General features: G+C 39.8%; 1 protein-coding gene across 1 annotated transcript in view; it reads right to left on the bottom strand.

The window, feature by feature from the left end:
* Window positions 1-18,653, bottom strand: part of LOC121327805 (NADP-dependent malic enzyme, mitochondrial-like) — a 65,069-nt gene that overhangs the window by 16,999 nt on the left and 29,417 nt on the right. The window contains exons 7-8 of the mRNA XM_041272014.1: window positions 16,836-16,939; window positions 3,074-3,183 (exon numbers count right to left, since the gene is read on the bottom strand). Of these exons, the coding sequence (XP_041127948.1) occupies window positions 3,074-3,183; window positions 16,836-16,939 (214 nt within the window). The remainder of the gene's footprint in view (window positions 1-3,073; window positions 3,184-16,835; window positions 16,940-18,653) is intronic.

An 18,653-nucleotide genomic window follows, 5' to 3' on the forward strand; every position in this document is an offset into this window, starting at 1 on the left:
TCAATGTTTCTAATATATTTTCCTTTGCTGTGGTTAAAAAAAAAATGTACACATACTTTTAAAATCAATGAAAACTGTAGGCATTTATTACTATCTCTATCACTGACCTGCTAGCTGTTCTAACTTTTGTGTACCGACTATCACTATAGCCTTGATGTCAGGTGCTCTTTTGCTGTAAAAGTACTCTCATACAAGCCTTGTGAAACATTTACTACCTAAGTTCACCTATTTAGTAAGGAATGTTCTAATTATCATATTCATACTCCATATTAATTTATTTGCAACATGAAATACTTAATAAATGTATTTACTGAACACACCTTTAACTTTAAACGTAACTGCTTTTATTCTGCATATAAAGACACAAAGCACAGTAAGATTATTGAGTAATGTATTGCTGGAAAGAACAGATCTTTTATTATAAATTTGGCTTTTCTCCCATCTCTAATTCAGTTATTCTCATCCATATGTAAGAGGTGAAAGGACTTTATGACCTAACTCAATGACTTGTAATTTAATAAAACCTAGATTATTATTATTATTATTATTATTATTATTATTGTTATTAATAATAATAATATAGTCCATTTAACAGAAGAAATAAATGTGTAGTGTCATACAATTAAACCTGGTATTCTTCCATCAGATTAGAAGGGAAAACCCTGCAGTCACTAGCAAATGCCATTAGAGAGTCACTACTGTGGGAATAAGTGGATTCTCATACCACCACACAGGGTCTCTCAGTGTGACAAGACTGTGATTCATATCCTCTTGTGGTTCCCATAAATTCCAATCCTTAACCATTCTTGACACCAGGAATTGCCCAGCTGAGGCAGCAAGCCAGTCTCAGAGGTGTTCCTGCAGCTACTCAGTTTTACAGCTCGTGGTCAAGACAAACATGGCAGTATAACTCATTAGGAATTATTTTTACATTTGCGAGGAGTGCAGGATGTGCCCTATAGTCTGGACGTCGCTGGTTTGAGTCCAGGCTATTCCTTTGCTGACTGAAGACGAGAGCTCCCAGGGAGCGGCGCTCAATTGGCCGAGTGCCATCTGGGGGGAGGGAGGATTATGTCAGCACTGTGGTCTGGCCAGACGCCTGTGGGCTTGCCTGTAAGGGTGGCTAACGGCACATGCTTGGGGGACAACGTGTGTTCGTCTTTGCCCCTCCTGAGTCAGCGCAGGGGTGGTAGCGGTGAGCTGAGCTAAACAAAATAGACACTACTAAATTTGGGAGAAAATAACAAAAAAAAAATGTATAATAATAATTGGCGACTACTAAATTAAAAGTAAAAAAATATTTTTACATGCTTTGTACTCCAACGAGTCTCTAAGCGACACTGCAGCAGATCTGTCTAACAGCACATTTGGAGGTGGACTGATCAACTGCGCCTGACCTGGGTCCTGTATACTGGTCACACAGGAGATCATTTGGAAGGTTTCATAGCAGGCAGAAACACAGAGACATCTGTTCTTGGCTAACCCTGCCCTACATCGTTCATCAAAGACACAAACACCACCAGATGAAATCCTCCCAATTAATGAAGCAAGCCTCTCTGACTCATTCTGTGGCCACAGAGAAGGCAGCACATATTTTCCCACATAAACACCAGCTGTTTTTTTTTTTGTACGGTTTGAAAATGATAAGCAGGAACTGAATGCCTGAACAGGTACTGGGTGGTGTACTCTTCTGCACATTCAAAATTTTAAAAAGGGAAAAAAGTATTTGGATAGGAGCCTTTATTTTTGTAATAAATACATATAATCCACATTCCCTCCACATTTCACAACCTTACATATTAATCAATGACAGGGTGATCCTAAGGGCCTGTCCTCTGAGGACTGACTTACAGGACACACAGTCTTAATCATAAAGCTTGCACAAGAAATAGAATACATCTGAATCCACCTTAACAGGGGAGCCTTGCTATGGATTTGGCGGGTGGGTTTTAAAGGGACTGAGAAGTCTGGAGTAAAGCCTTCACTTTTACCACAAAAAAAAGACAAAACGTTAAGAATATTTAACACACATAGAAACAGTTACTTGCCCTATACGAACACATATTTAACTGGATAAACAGTAACTAAATGGATAACTTATATTTACGTTCTTAAAACATGCGTCTTGTTGCACCTTTCCCTGTAATGTTAACATACATTACTGTAGCCAAAACCACAAATCGTCGATCAGATCTGGAACCCTTCTGGCTCAAGTTCAGTGGAGTTCCTAGAGAAACCTCAGGCTTGCACAACAGAAAATGAAACTGAATACATTACATCAGCTGCTGCAGCAAGCACCATTCATCACTGAAAAAGAACATTACCTTGTGGGTATCCCTGTTCTCTTTTACTAAGCAAATCGTTAAAACACCAGGCTTGTGCCCCAATAATAACGTACAGACAAATTCTCTGTTCCACCCATCCTCTGTTTGTTTAGACAAATATGTGAAGTTCCATTTTGCAAAATCTCTAAAATGCATGGGCAATAAATATATCTCACTTTAATGACCTCCTCTGGCTCAACTCTGGTTATTGCTGCTTGTAAAACAAAATTGTCCCTTGAACAAACAAAGTATTTCCCATCTTCACTAACCAGGATTGAAGCAGATGCTAGGTGCCACCCTTATAAACTTTGCCACTGTAACAGTGCACAGTACTTTTGGACTTTATCATTCCTTACAGTATGCAGTGTTCTTTTCCCACCAAATAATTCCCAGTGTTTTTTTTTTTATTTTTATAGGGGAGCTTTTTTAATTTTTTTTTTTCATCAATTTACTCCCATTTTTCATCCCCCCACTTTTCCTGTGTACTGACTGCTGTGAAATTCAACACCACCTGATTTAAACAGGATTTGTTTTGTTCTCCAGCACAGTGAATGAAGTATGGTTGGTTTATAATCATCCCTCGCAGTTGGTTTATAATCATCCCTCACAGTGGACAGAGTGCAGCTAAATAAAGTTCAGTGTGTTACAGAAAAGACACACTAGGCCTGTCCTAAAAGATTTAGCTGTATTTGAAGTTGTATCAGATCTAGGTTTATCCCTGCTGTTCGAGGGGTGGAGGAGACACTTACCCTGAATATCATCGTTGAAGGTGCAGTATTTGTTACGGTATTTACTGAGTATGCGGAAGGCATTAGAGTTGGCAAAATCCTCAAACTGGACGAGGCAGTTCATTCCATACCTGTGGAGATGGCAAGAAAGTACAGACCGTTAGTTCATTCAGAAGAAAATTTCAATCAATTTGTTTAAATTTGCTCAATTTGATTAAATTTGATGTTTGTTCATTTCTGTTAACACTCCATCATACATTTGGAGGCCATACAGTACAAGTTAAATTATAACACTGATGTAGGCATTTCATTATCTCTTATTTTAGCCTTCTGTGCTCTTGAACCCACTAACTGGGTTTTTGTTCTACTGATAATATTTTACAGTAAACTCTTTGCATGAGCAAGATGGAGGCACAGTTGGTCCATGTTGTTAATTACTTCTGTACTATAATGTAATGAATTCATCAGGGAAACTGGCTTCCAATGCTCGCTCTGTTTAGTGTCACATCTACTGAGGTACATATCATTACCACATTTCAAAAGAAACTGCAATCGAGATCAAGAGAATATAGATTTAATTTCTCTATGATGAAGTGCAAAGTTTGATGACACAAATATAGCAAATGCTCCCAATCCTTAATAATAAATAATAATAAAAATGTTATTTTATATGGCGCCTTTCACAGTGGACCACCATCACAAGGCGCTTTACAAGATACAAGACTAGGGTGTGTAAACTATGCACTAGAGTCACTAACAACAACATCTCACCCCAAAGACGCAGCACAAGGGGGTTAAGTGACTTGCTCAGAGTCACACAGTGAGTCAGTGGCTGAGCTGGGATTTGAACCGGGGACATGCTGGTTACAAGCCTGTTTCTTTAACCACTGAACCAAGCAGCAAAGTATATCATCTTTTAGAACAGCTGCAACAGAAAGAAGCCCCACCCTGGCAAAACCAGTTGCTTGCAACAAAGAGACCTAAGAAATGAGTGGAATCTCTTTCAGACAGATGAAACAAGTAATAGAGTTCTGGGAGTCTGCTATTATTATTACCGTTTGTTTAATTCCAAAATCTCAGTTTGACAGTGCTACTATCTCTGAATGTCGGTTTAAGACTTCAGTTGCCGGGAATAATTACTGTCCGTTAGCTACGATATGCATAAAACGGGCAAATAACAACAACATCCATTTCCACATATTAATCTGGATGAATTTCATGCACAGCTGTTTGAAAGAATTCCCTTCTTTGTGGGCTTGTGCTGAAAAGAACTGAATGTTCACATTCATAGGATTCCGTGAACCCCCAACGGCAATCAGTTACCATTGTATACGGTTCACTACTGTCCTATAGCATCTCTCTCTCTCTTATATATATATATATATATATATATATATATATATATATATATATATATATATATATATATATATATATATATGTGTGTGTGTGTGTGCCTCAGACACTTTTTTCACATTTTGTTGTGTCAGTTTCATGCATTTAAATGAAGATTCTTTTCCACTTATCTACACACCATACTCCACACTATTAAGGGGAAAAAAGTTTTTATTGAGAAAAAAATTATATATTAAAAATACAAAACTGAAAGATCATAATTGGATAAGTCTCCACCCCCCCTGAGTTAATACTTGGTGGAAGCACCTTTGACAGCAATTACAGCCGTGAGTCTGTTGGGATAGGTCTCTACCAACTTTGCATACCTAGATCTGGCAATATTTGACCATTCTTCTTTACAAAACTGTTCAAGCTCTGTCAAGTTCCTTGGGGAGCGTTGATGGGCAGAAATCTTCAGGTCATGCCACAAATTTTTAGGTCAGGCTCTAAATGGGTCATTCATGGACATTTACCTTTTTGTTCCTTAGCTACTCCAGTGTAGCTTTGGCTGTGTGCTTTGGGTTGTTGTCATGCTGAAAGATGAAATTCCACTGCTTTCTTGCAGAGGGCAGCAGGTTTTCCTCAAGGACTTCTCTGTACTTTGCTCCATTCATTTTCCCTTCTATTCTGACAAGTTCCCAGTCCCTGCCGATGAGAAACATCCCCATAACATGATGCTGCCACCACCATGCGTCACAGTAGGGATTGTGTTCTTTGGGTGATGCGCCGTCTTGGGTTGCATGTGACGTTTCAGGTCCTGCCACAACATCTCAATGGGGTTTAGGTCTGGACTTTGACTACACCATTCCAAAACTTTAAATTTCTTGTTCTTCAACCATTCTGATGTAGACTTGTTTGTGCGTTTTGGATCATTGTCTTGCTGCATGACCCAGATGCGCTTCAGCTTCAGCTCACGGACGGATGAGCTGACATTCGCCTGTAGAATTATCTGATACAGAGCAGAATTCACGGCAAGTTGTCCAGGTCTTGATGCAGCAAAGCATCCTCAAATCATGACACTACCACCACCATGCTTGACCGTTGGTATGAGGTTCTTACTGTGGAATGCAGTGTTTGGTTTTCGTCAGACATAACTAGGCCCATCTGTCCATAGAACATTGTTCCAGAACTCTTGAGGATCATCCAGGTGCTTTTAGCAAACTTGAGACGAGCATTCATGTTCTTCATAGCAAGCAGTGGTTTCTGCTTTGCTACTCTGCCATGAAACCCATTTTTGTCCAGCGTCTTTCTGATGGTGGAGTCATGAACACTGACCTTAGCCGAGGTGAGAGAGGCCTGCAGATCCCTGGATGTTGTTCTAGGGTTCTTTGTGACAACTTTACGCCTTGCTCTTGGAGAGACTTTGGCAGGACGGCCAATCCTGGGAAGATTCACTACTGTCCCAAACTTTCTCCATTTGGACAATATGGCTCTGACAGTGGTTTGGTGGAGCCCCAGAGCCTTAGAAATTGCTTTCTATCCCTTTCCAGACTGATAGGCATCAACAACTGTTTTACTGGTGGTCTTCAGGAATTTCTTTTGATCGTGGAATTATATGCTTCTAGAACCTGTGTGCTGACAGCTTCACTCTGATGGTAAGGGTCAAAGTTAATCAGATTTATATTGGGAAGGCTGGCCCAAATCAGGCCTGATTGTTAACCAAAGTATTCAAACAGCTTAATTATCCCTTTAATTGGGTTAAGTTAACTAGGGGGGGCAACAACTTTTTCACACCTGAAGATTGCACACCAAACAAATGAAAGAAGCACCAAACTTTGGTGTCATTTTTTCTGTCAGACTCCCTCTATATACTACTAAAACCCACAAAAAGATCTGACCAAATTCAATGTGAAAAATTTGCAAAAATGCAGAAAATCAGAGAAGGGGCAAATACTTTTTCATGGCACTGTGTGTGTGTGTATATATACACACACACACACACACACACACGCAGACGATCCTCGACTTACAACGCTGACTTTACGACATCGATATGGCATTTACGACAAGGTGAGACCCGAGCCAAACGTCATGTGCGCAGCTCAGTGTCCGAACCGCAGTACCTGCCGTGGTCGCCCGAGTAAGTCAAGCATTTTTTTTTTGGTTTGTTTGTTTTATGCATGTAACGTTTTTTTTTTATTTATTTGCCATTAACAATGTCTGATAAGAGCAATTGACTCAAAACGAAACCTAAGCTGTGAACTCTGTCACACGATGAGGCGCTTAATAATGCAAAGAAAATAAGTTCAGATTCATTTTTAAACAACACAATACTAATGTTTTAACTTAGGAAGAGTTCAGAAATCAATATTTGGTGGAATAACCCTGATTTCCAATCACAGCTTTCATTCGTCTTGGCATGCTCTCCGCTAGTCTTTCACATTGATGTTGGGTGACTTTATGCCACTCCTGGCGCAAAAATTCAAGCAGCTCGGCTTTGTTTGATGGCTTGTGACCATCCATCTTCCTCTTGATCACATTCCAGAGGTTTTCAATGGGGTTCAGGTCTGGAGATTGGGCTGGCCATGACAGGGTCTTGATCTGGTGGTCCTTCATCCACACCTTGAGTGACCTGGCTATGTGGCATGGAGCATTGTCCTGCTGGAAAAGCCAATCCTCAGAGTTGGGGAACATTGTCAGAGCACAAGGAAGCAAGTTTTCTTCCAGGACAACCTTGTACTTGGCTTGATTCATGCCAAAGCTGCCCGATTCCAGCCTTGCTGAAGCACCCCCAGCTCATCACCGATCCTCCACCACATTTCACAGTGGGTGCGAGACACTATGGCTTGTAGGCCTCTCCAGGTCTCCATCTAACCATTAGATGACGAGGTGTTGGGCAAAGCTGAAAATTGGACTCATCAGAGAAGATGACCTTACTCCAGTCCTCTACGGTCCAATCCTTATGGTCTTTTGCAAACCTCAGCCGGCTCTTCTTTGCTTCTCATTGATGAAGGGCTTTTTTCTAGCTTTGCACGACTTCAGCCCTGCCCCTAGGAGCCTGTTTCGAACCGTCCTCGCCGTGTACTTCACCCCAGCTGCTGTTTGCCATTCTTTTTGTAGGTCACTTGATGCCATCCTATTGTTGCTGAGTGACATTCGAATGAGTGGCCGTCATCCTGGTCATTGGAGAGTCGTTTTCGCCCTCTGCCGGTCTGTAGCTTTGTTGTCCCCAACATGTGCTGCTTGACCTTGTTCTTATGAACCGCCGTCTTTGAAATTTTAAGGATGGAAGCAACCCGACGCTCACTGTATCCCTCTGCCAGTAAAGCCAGAATTGAACCCTTCTTTTCCTCACTCAAAACTTTCCTTTTCAACTCTTTGGGCATGGTCAATAGTCATTTTTTGATTCCAATTACTTTTGAGGTACTACTAGCACTGTTTTGCCATCCAGCTGGTCCTATTGCAAGAGGATAGTGATGACCACAGGAGTGGTTTTTATACTTTTCCTCATTAACTAAGATTTGGTTCAGGTGATCCCCTAATCAGTACCTCATTCAGTAGAATGAGGTGTACCTGTGTTGGAATTCAACAGACACTGGAATGGAATGGCTGCCATACATGTAGAGATGCTGATTTAAGAAAAATTTGCAGTGGTCTCTTAATTTTTTCAAGAGCTGTGTGTGTGTGTGTAATATATATATATATATATACACACACACACACACACACACACACACAGTACTTTGCAAATGTTTTAGGCAGGTGTGAAAAAATGCTGTAAAGTAAGACTGCTTTCGAAAATAGACATGTTAATAGATTACATTTATCAATTAATGAAATGCAAAGTGAGTGAACAGAAGAAATCTAAATCAAATCCATATTTGGTGTGACCACCCTTTGCCTTCAAAACAGCATCAATTCTTCTAGGTACACTTACACAAAGTCAGGGATTTTGTAGGCATATAGTCAGGTGTATTATTAAACAATTATACCAAACAGGTGCTAATGATCATCAATTCAATACATAGGTTGAAACACAATCATTAACTGAAACAGAAACAGCTGTGTAGGAGGAATAAAACTGGGTGAGGAACAGCCAAACTCAGCTAACAAGGTGACGTTGCTGAAGACAGTTTACTGTCAAAAGTCATACACCATGGCAAGACTGAGCACAGCAACAAGACACAAGGTAGTTATACTGCATCAGCAAGCTCTCTCCCAGGCAGAAATTTCAAGGCAGACAGATGTTTCCAGATGTGCTGTCCAAGCTCTTTTGAAGAAGCAGAAAGAAACGAGCAACACTGAGGACCGTAGACGCAGTGGTCGGCCAAAGAAACTTACTGCAGCAAATGAAAGACACATCATGCTTACTTCCTTTCGCAATCGGAAGATGTCCAGCAATGCCATCAGCTCAGAATTGGCAGAAAACAGTGGGACCCTGGTACACCCATCTACTGTCCGGAGAAGTCTGGTCAGAAGTGGCCTTCAGGGAAGACTTGCGGCCAAAAAGCCATACCTCCGACGTGGAAACAAGGCCAAGCAACTTAACTATGCAGGAAAACACAGGAACTGGGGTGCAGAAAAATGGCAGCAGGTGCTCTGGACTGAGGAGTCAAAATTTGAAATATTTGGCTGTAGCAGAAGGCAGTTTGTTCGCCGAAGGGCTGGAGAGCGGTACACGAATGAGTGTCTGCAGGCAACAGTGAAGCATGGTGGAGGTTCCTTGCAAGTTTGGGACTGCATTTCTGCAAATGGAGTTGGGGATTGGGTCAGAATTAATGGTCTCCTCAATGCTGAGAAGTACAGGCAGATACTTATCCATCATGCAATACCATCAGGGAGGCATCTGATTGGCCCCAAATTTATTCTGCAGCATGACAACGACCCCAAACATACAGCAAAAGTCATTAAGAACTATCTTCAGCGTAAAGAAGAACAAGGAGTCCTGGAAGTGATGGTATGGCCCCCACAGAGCCCTGATCTCAACATCATCGAGTCTGTCTGGGATTACATGAAGAGAGAGAAGCAACTGAGGCTGCCTAAATCCACAGAAGAACTGTGGTTAGTTCTCCAAGATGTTTGGGCCAACCTACCTGCCGAGTTCCTTCAAAAACTGTGTGCAAGTGTACCTAGAAGAATTGATGTTGTTTTGAAGGCAAAGGGTGGTCACACCAAATATTGATTTGATGTAGATTTTTCTTCTGTTCACTCACTTTGCATTTTGTTAATTGATAAATATAATCTATTAACATGTCTATTTTTGAAAGCATTCTTACTTTACAGCATTTTTTCACACCTGCCTAAAACTTTTGCACAGTACTGTGTGGTGTGTGTGTGTGTGTGTGTGTGTATATATATATATATATATATATATATATATATATATATATATATATACACACACACACACACACACACACACACACACGTCTGGAAAAAATTGAGACCACTGCAAAATTATCAGTTGCTCTGGTTTTACTATATATAGGTATGTGTTTGAGTAAAATGAACATTTTTGTTTTATTCTATAAACTACTGACAACATTTCTCCCAAATTCCAAATAAAAATATTGTCATTTAGAGCATTTATTTGCAGAAAATGACAACTGGTCAAAATAACAAAAAAGATGCAGTGTTGTCAGACCTTGAATAATGCAAAGAAAATAAGTTCAGATTCATTTTTAAACAACACAATACTAATGTTTTAACTTAGGAAGAGTTCAGAAATCAATATTTGGTGGAATAACCCTGATTTTCAAGCACAGCATTCATGCGTCTTGCCATGCTCTCCACCAGTCTTTCACATTGATGTTGGGTGACTTTATGCCACTCCTTGCGCAAAAATTCAAGCAGCTCGGCTTTGTTTGATGGCTTGTGACCATCCATCTTCCTCTTCACATTCCAGAGGTTTTCAATGGGGTTCAGGTCTGGAGATTGGGCTGGCCATGACAGGGTCTTGATCTGGTGGTCCTCCATCCACACCTTGATTGACCTGGCTGTGTGGCATGGAGCATTGTCCTGCTGGAAAAACCAATCCTCAGAGTTGGGGAACATTGTCAGAGCAGAAGGAAGCAAGTTTTCTTCCAGGACAACCTTGTACTTGGCTTGATTCATGCGCCCTTCACAAAGACAAATCTGCCCGATTCCAGCCTTGCTGAAGCACCCCCAGATGAGTCCAATTTTCAGTTTTGCCCAACACCTGGTCATCTAATGGTTAGACGGAGACCTGGAGAGGCCTACAAGCCACAGTGTCTCGCACCCACTGTGAAATGTGGTGGAGGATCGGTGATGATCTGGGGTGCTTCAGCAAGGCTGGAATCGGGCAGCTTTGGCATGAATCAAGCCAAGTACAAGGTTGTCCTGGAAGAAAACTTGCTTCCTTGTGCTCTGACAATGTTCCCCAACTCTGAGGATTGGTTTTTCCAGCAGGACAATGCTCCATGCCACACAGCCAGGTCAATCAAGGTGTGGATGGAGGACCACTAGATCAAGACCCTGTCATGGCCAGCCCAATCATAAAGTCACCCAACATCAATGTGAAAGACTGGTGGAGAGCATGCCAGGACGCATGAAAGCTGTGCTATATACACACACACACACACACACACACACACACACACACACACACACACACACACACACACACACAAAAGCTTTCAATGCTATTTTGTTTCTGCTGGCCTTTCATGATGTTTCACTAAACGGATTGCAGTTGATACAGAACACTGCCGCTAGAATACCATTCAAGCTAACATTACTCACCCTACCATTGCAGTTCTAGTCCTCTATCCCTCCAGTTAAGTTTTGTATTACTGTCAAGCTCTTCACACCAAAATGTAATTTGCACCTTATTTGTGTGAAAGAAAACTAAAACAGCTATCGTTACACAGTATTAATTGTTTGGTAAAATCAACCCATTTTACTTTGACAACAAATGAAGAAAATGGCATTTTGGTGTGATAAATCAGGCCCAGAACCTTTTCTAATAAAACTCAAAAGGGGTGGCCAAAGTTCCACTCCTGGTCTTTGTTCTATCCCTGTTCTAAATGTTTAATATAACCAATTAAACCTCTATCCAGACCCTAAAATACTTCTGTGGCAGGCTGGCGGGTGGATAGAGGCCCAGAGACAGTCTGAAGTTCAAAAACGTATTATAAATAAACACAAAAATGAAAGTGCGCAAGGGCAAAATAAAGGGATTTAAACACAAATAAAGCAATACAAAAAACAAAACTTACAAAATTAAGGTTTCCAGGCTGGGCAATGCCTTCACTGGATTCCCAAATCCCAAATCCCAAATCCCAAATCCCAACCTGCTTCCTCAGCTCCCTCCTCCTCAATGAGAAGCAGAGGCCTCCTTTTATGTCAGGTGGCTGGGCGCTGATTGATCGTTACTTAACCTAATCATGTAATCAACCCCAGCCACCCGAACATAATAAACCCATGCAGGTAAGGGAAATTAACCCCATCCCTGCCAATTTAAAAAGGGCAGAGCTTTGCTCTGCCACAACTTAATTATACCATGTTACCTGTTAAACACTGTGACCGGGCTAGAAGCCCTGCACATGAAAACGAGAATGTGTTGCCTTTTATTGTTTGATTTAAAATGTACTGTTTATTATTTAAAGAATGCTTGTTTATTTTAGAACGGGGTACCCCCGCCGCTGTGTTTTGAATTTAGTATGTACATTTGTAGGACAGCAAAGTCATATGTTTGTTATTGTTTAGCAGTGTGGATGGTGAAGCCCCATACACACACAAACCTCGTGCAGAAGGTGACCATGTCCCGAGTTAATTCATTGATTAACTGTTGCTAATCGGGAGATGGCCACCTGTATAAAATGAAACCAAAGTAAAAACAACTGCTATGAGTACTGGAAGACCCTGCACCGTATTTGCCTAGTTAAGATTATTTTGTGTTTGTGACTTGTTTTTGTTTATCTTTTTTATTTGCTCTGTGAGCAGTGTTTTCTGTTTAAACTTTTTATTTGATTTTTGTGTTTAAATAAACAGGGTGCAGCCGCGCCTTTGCACCTCAGTACCTGCGTGCTTGTTTATATTCCTGCATCTGGCCTGACGTCACCACACAGCCAGCCTGGAATGGCCCTCCAGGACCGTGATTGACACCCCTGCTCTAAAACATTAGCAGGATAACCACACCAGGGTGCAACATATGAATGTCTTAAGTCGATAGACCCTGCCAACATATTGTGCAATTTTATCGGAATCCCATGTGCAGAGTTAGGTCTCTTTAACTTGGGTAGAGGTTAGTTTGGCTTGCCATTAACTTGTAGATGTCATTGCTCCATTCTTTATAGCTGGTTGGGGGCCCATACTAGACTTGTCACAATAAGCCATAAGCTGCTCTCAGCTCTAACTGCCAAGCTACAGAAAATATCTGTTTTCTCACACACACAAACAAACTCTCCAAGGACAATTTTGATTATGCTGTAAGGCGCAGCACAGGTCAATCAAGATCAACCATATTTGTTTAATTTAAAAGGTTGCTTGTCCATCAACATTTTACTATCAACAAAATTTTTGCTTAAACTCAAGCAATGCTCACAGACTAAGAATTTTTCGAGCAACATTTCAAGAGATGAGTTAATAAAACAAAAAGAATGCAGAGCAGTGGGTGTTTGCCAGAGAATCAATAATGCTGACATTTACTGTACAAATGACTTTATAAATACCAGATGTCTAACCAGCACGTAGCCTCCCAGTCAGTGAGAGGCTACTGACTTGCCATTCCTTTAAAACCTCCCTTGATTACTGAAACAGTACTGTTCCCACAGGTTGTGTACAAGTCATTACAGAACGAGAATAAATCTGGAAAATTGGCCACAGCAGACATACATATTTATAGGGGTTCTGTGGTTTAAACATTAACATAAGCAGTATACATTCGCACACACACAAGCACGTAGCCCCCCATATGCAGGTATCCCCCTCCGACGGTCATTGAACGAAAACGTATACACCCATTAACTTCTCTGTCAAGTATAAACTTAGTTTAAAAGTTATTGCTTTCAGTGTATTTCATAAACTGGTTACTTTCTAACAACAATAACAAAATAAACCACCTTTAGGTAGCATAGTAGGTATGTGGGTGTGGAACAGAGGTGTGCTGTGTTTATTAAACTGAGCAATTGCGCATAATTCAATTGCAGTGCAAGTTTACTTCAGGGCTATAAGTACATCAGTAAAACTGCATGGTATATTTAGATGATTTGATTTCTGCTATCGCTGTGTAATAAATGGACGGCTATCTTTGACTGGTTGGAATGACCTTTAGCATTGTATAAAGCATTATACTGTAATACGCTCCATGCCATGTATTATTCTCTATGTATAGCACTGTAACACAATATGCTTGTAGTTTATTTTCATGAAAAGGAAGATTACACCTTTTGCTCTGGGGCACATCTTACAATAAAAAAAAACAACAATGGAAAAACAAATAACAGAGAGGTAATTGCCAACACTGTGTATACTTGTATCTCTGAAATGACCTCATTTTATAAGCACCTCTGGCATTAGTAAAGTGAATCTGTTGTATCTGACTACTGTTTCTGAACAAAAAATTAACTTATAAATAAATACACACATTGGCATTTTTTTCATATGTGCAATAATGGACTTTTCCAAGTAGCCAGAAATACATCTGTAGGCAATTTGAATTTTTTTGAGGGTATTAAAAATTAATATCGGTATATTCACCGTAACAAGTACTCAGACCACCATTTGTACAGGAACAGTTAGCTGTGTCACATTGTAGTCTACTGTCAGTCTCTCAGACATAGCAGTGAACAAGTCATAATAACTTCCATTCAAATAATATTTGAAGGTGCTGGCCATATTAGGTTGGAGGTCAAGGTTATTGGTACATTTTGCCAGATAAATTAATATAATACATGGATGGAAATAAGACTCCAGTGGCATAGCAGTTTGCTGGTTGCATCCATTGCTGGTTTTACTATGAGTTTAATCAGACACCTGAGCTTGTTAACTATACCCTATGGCTAATCAAGGTAAAAGTTTAGCCAATGAGCCAGAAGGCAAGGCTTAGGAAAACCCTTCAGACCTTTAGAGAGAGTTAATCAAGTAGCCTAATCATATTAATGCCACATGAATAAAGATGGAATTGACGAGCAGACCCTTGCACTTTGTCCATCGAGCCTCATTTATCTAGAGCTGCTTTCTGCTGAGCTCAGTCTCATTTAAAATTTACTGCCACACTGCTGTTTAAGACTACCAGACAGTAATTATATACCAAACAGTAATTATAAATAATCCAGAATACTCTGCACTGTAAATGTTTATCATGTTACCATTTACTCCCATCTCTGCATAATTGTGTGCCATTTAAAATGTTTACAATATCAAAAACATTAACCTCAAGATAAAATTATTATTAAAGCCAACATAAAAAAGATCCAAAGGGACACAGTATAATTTTCTGTGGCTTGGCACTTTCTGCAGATTCTTTTGTGCTTTCTTCCAGTGATAACAAATTCAACCAGCTGCTGTTACTGTTACTAAAATGATTCCAAGCTTAAAGAATATAACAAAAAATCAAGTACGAATATTGTGATTATTATTTGTATATCAGAGCATATATAAAAATGCAGAAATGCTGTGCTTCACTGATTAGTATTCAATTATACAACAAGTTGAAAACTACATAAGTTCATGAGCTACACAAAGTGCTCTGAGCACAGCTCTCCATAGGCAGATTTGCCAGACATTTGCTTCACCCATCCCAGAGTGGAAATCCGCTCAGTCGGAATCACTCATGCGTACAGATGGGTGATCATATTGAAACTATAGACAGATGGTAAAATATAGTCAGAGCTGCTAAACAAAAATGAAATATTTATGCACAGTGGTTAAGTGAAAAAATATTATACCATTTAAAAAAATGAATTCAAGATCATTATTTTCTTTTATTTTTATATTTCTTAGTCGTCCTGAGCACCAGCTATGACCCCTAGAAGTATCCCTGGTTGAAAACCCCTACGCTAAACAAACAGCGGCCTTGTTTGGACTATCCTCTGGAGGCCAGCCCAGCTGGTTCTTACCAAACTGAGGGCTTGTGCCATTAGCACCTCCCGTACTATAAGCTCAAAGTATCTTTTGTGCTGGTTTCAGGTATCACGACATACCGAAAGAAGGGAGAAAGTATATTTCACTCCACTGCACACCCCGTAGGCTAGACCAGAAGTGAGCGTCAGATTATAAAGCCAACCCATTGTACCCTTTCACCTATTTGAAACACAGGCCAGTCATGAAAAAAGTGCCTACCTCTCTGGGTATTCAGCTGAAGCCAATGCATTCTTTAGTTTTTAAAATATCTCTGTTTATTGGAAAAAACACACGAGCCACAAACAGCTAATTTATAAAGGTGTCCCAGGAGGAAGGCAAGAGCAAGTTACACTTACATACAAGCATACATCAAGCACACAACTTTACAATTCACATCACATGCAATCACAAGGCTGGTTCAAATGATCAAACAGCAATCTCTTACAGTGATAAAGTGACACGGTGGGTAGTTCATTCCAGTCTGAGGGGGCAGAAAAAGAAAAAGCTTTCCTTCCCACTAGTGGTATTTTTAAATATTTTGTATCATCGACATTTCTTAAGGAACAAACACAATTAAACTTCTGGAATGGACTAATGAGAAAGACGGTCATGTTACTGTGGGCCCTTTTAGTTCCAGTATAATGCAGGTAATGCAAGGTTTTGGCCAATCGGATTGTAGGACTGGCAACTCATTCATTATCCAAGCCTGTTTGGATAACGCCATGATCTTTTGATTTGTTAATTTTGAAACACATAGACTGTTTTTTTATTTAGCGGTATTGATTTTTCATTTTTTTTTAATCAAACAGGCAATAAAGATCATCAAATTATTTTCTGTTAGTTTTGTTAGGCTGATTTTGTTTGTGTTGCACTGAAAAAGATTTATTATAGTGGTAGCAGATGTCTTCACTCTTAACAGGGCTTTAGAAGTTCACAATGATGAGTTCAAGCAAGGACCACTGATAGCCTCTGCTATCTGTATCTGTGACTCATGGTAGGGGCACTGCAGCCATGGCAACGGTCTGCTTTTGGATAATCAGCAATGACACATTGACAAAGCATTTACAAGCTATCTAAGTTTTTAACTTTATTTTTTGTAAAATGAAAAGGAAGCGGTGTTACAGAGTGTTATAAAAACTAGCAAGAAAAATCTGAAATGCTTTCTAAATATGGTTGATAATACACAAAACTACAGATATTACTAAAATTGCAGATCTTACCTCATCCGCTTTCATAGAATCTACAGTCGATCATTAAAAAGGAAGAACCTCCTGGGCTTCACACCTCACACAGCAATTTCTTCAGCATTTATCTACTTTGAACAATCATGATTTCTATGTCCATACCATGAAGAGGCGCTTACTTATCTGTCACAGCTTTCATGAATTCATCAATCAGCTCGTCATACTCTTTCCCCCTCACTCTCTTGTGCTTTAGCCCAATATAGAGAGGATCTTCCAACAGAGTCTGCAAAACAAAAGCACAACACGGTCTCTTAAAATAAGTATTGAACATCACAGGCAATGCTCTAGGTAACAAGTCACATGATCTTTTTATACACAACTCTACTTGCAATACATTATAACTGTCACAATAGGTAACGCGTAGCTGAATAAACTGTAAATCAAGCTGGATATAAACTTAGGGCTTAAGTACAGCTATTTTCCGACAGGCTTCTCTACAATCCCGATGAGCATCCACTTAGCCTCTGCTCAGCTCTTGGCTGATAAAGCTGCATCACAATGGAGTGTGGAGAGCTTTGGAGTCTGCTTTGCTGGCTGACCAACTAGTGTTTAACTGGGATGGACCACAAGGAATCATTCAGTACGTTTACATTTTCCGAAAACTAATGATGTTTTCGGAAAACCGAATCAGAAAACTGATTTTATTAAAACGTCACTTTTCTGTGTTTACATGATTAACGATAGAAAAACGAATTATAATTCAACTGTATACATGGATTGAAGTGTTTGGAAAATGCAAGGTATTTTTGCATGCAAAATACTGTAGTAGCCTAAGTACGATTTAAAGACCGGACATTTCTGCGATAGAACGGAGACCAATCCAGTAACTCAAGTGCTTTATCGAAATGGGCTATTAACAAATACATAAGGACATTAACAAATGTATTACTTTACTCCTAACTAGACATATGGATGCATGCAGACTGACTACAGATTATTATTATTTTCTCTGTTATCTAAAATCACGTGCAGGAGAAAAGGGTCAAAGCATGCACATGCGCAGTATGCTATTCCGATACATTTTCCGAAAACTGTGTTTACATGACTTTTGATATTAGAATTAGTATTTTCAGAAAAATATCGGAATTCTTACAAACCTTATAAGCAGCCTCAAACACAGACTGCGACTCATCTCGTTTTATTAAAATAAAAAAAAAAAATTATATATATATATATATATATATATATATATATATATATATATATATACATATACATATACACACACACACACACACACACACACACACACACACACACACACAGTGCTGTGCAAAAGTTTTAGGCAGGTGTGAAAAAATGCTGTAAAGTAAGAATGCTTTCAAAAATAGACATGTTAATAGTTTATATTTATCAATTAACAAAATGCAAAGTGAGTGAACAGAAGAAAAATCTACATCAAATCCATATTTGGTGTGACCACCCTTTGCCTTCAAAACAGCATCAATTCTTCTAGGTACACTTGCACAAAGTCAGGGATTTTGTAGGCATATAGTCAGGTGTATGATTAAACAATTATACCAAACAGGTGCTAATGATCATCAATTCAATATGTAGGTTGAAACACAATCATTAACTGAAACAGAAACAGCTGTGTAGGAGGAATAAAACTGGGTGAGGAACAGCCAAACTCAGCTAACAAGGTGAGGTTGCTGAAGACAGTTTACTGTCAAAAGTCATACACCATGGCAAGACTGAGCACAGCAACAAGACACAAGGTAGTTATACTGCATCAGCAAGGTCTCTCCCAGGCAGAAATTTCAAGGCAGACAGGGGTTTCCAGATGTGCTGTCCAAGCTCTTTTGAAGAAGCACAAAGAAACGAGCAACATTGAGGACCGTAGACGCAGTGGTCGGCCAAGGAAACTTACTGCAGCAGATGAAAGACACATCATGCTTACTTCCCTTCGCAATCGGAAGATGTCCAGCAATGCCATC

Source organism: Polyodon spathula, chromosome 15, assembly GCF_017654505.1.
Source record: "Polyodon spathula isolate WHYD16114869_AA chromosome 15, ASM1765450v1, whole genome shotgun sequence".
Taxonomy (NCBI): domain Eukaryota; kingdom Metazoa; phylum Chordata; class Actinopteri; order Acipenseriformes; family Polyodontidae; genus Polyodon; species Polyodon spathula.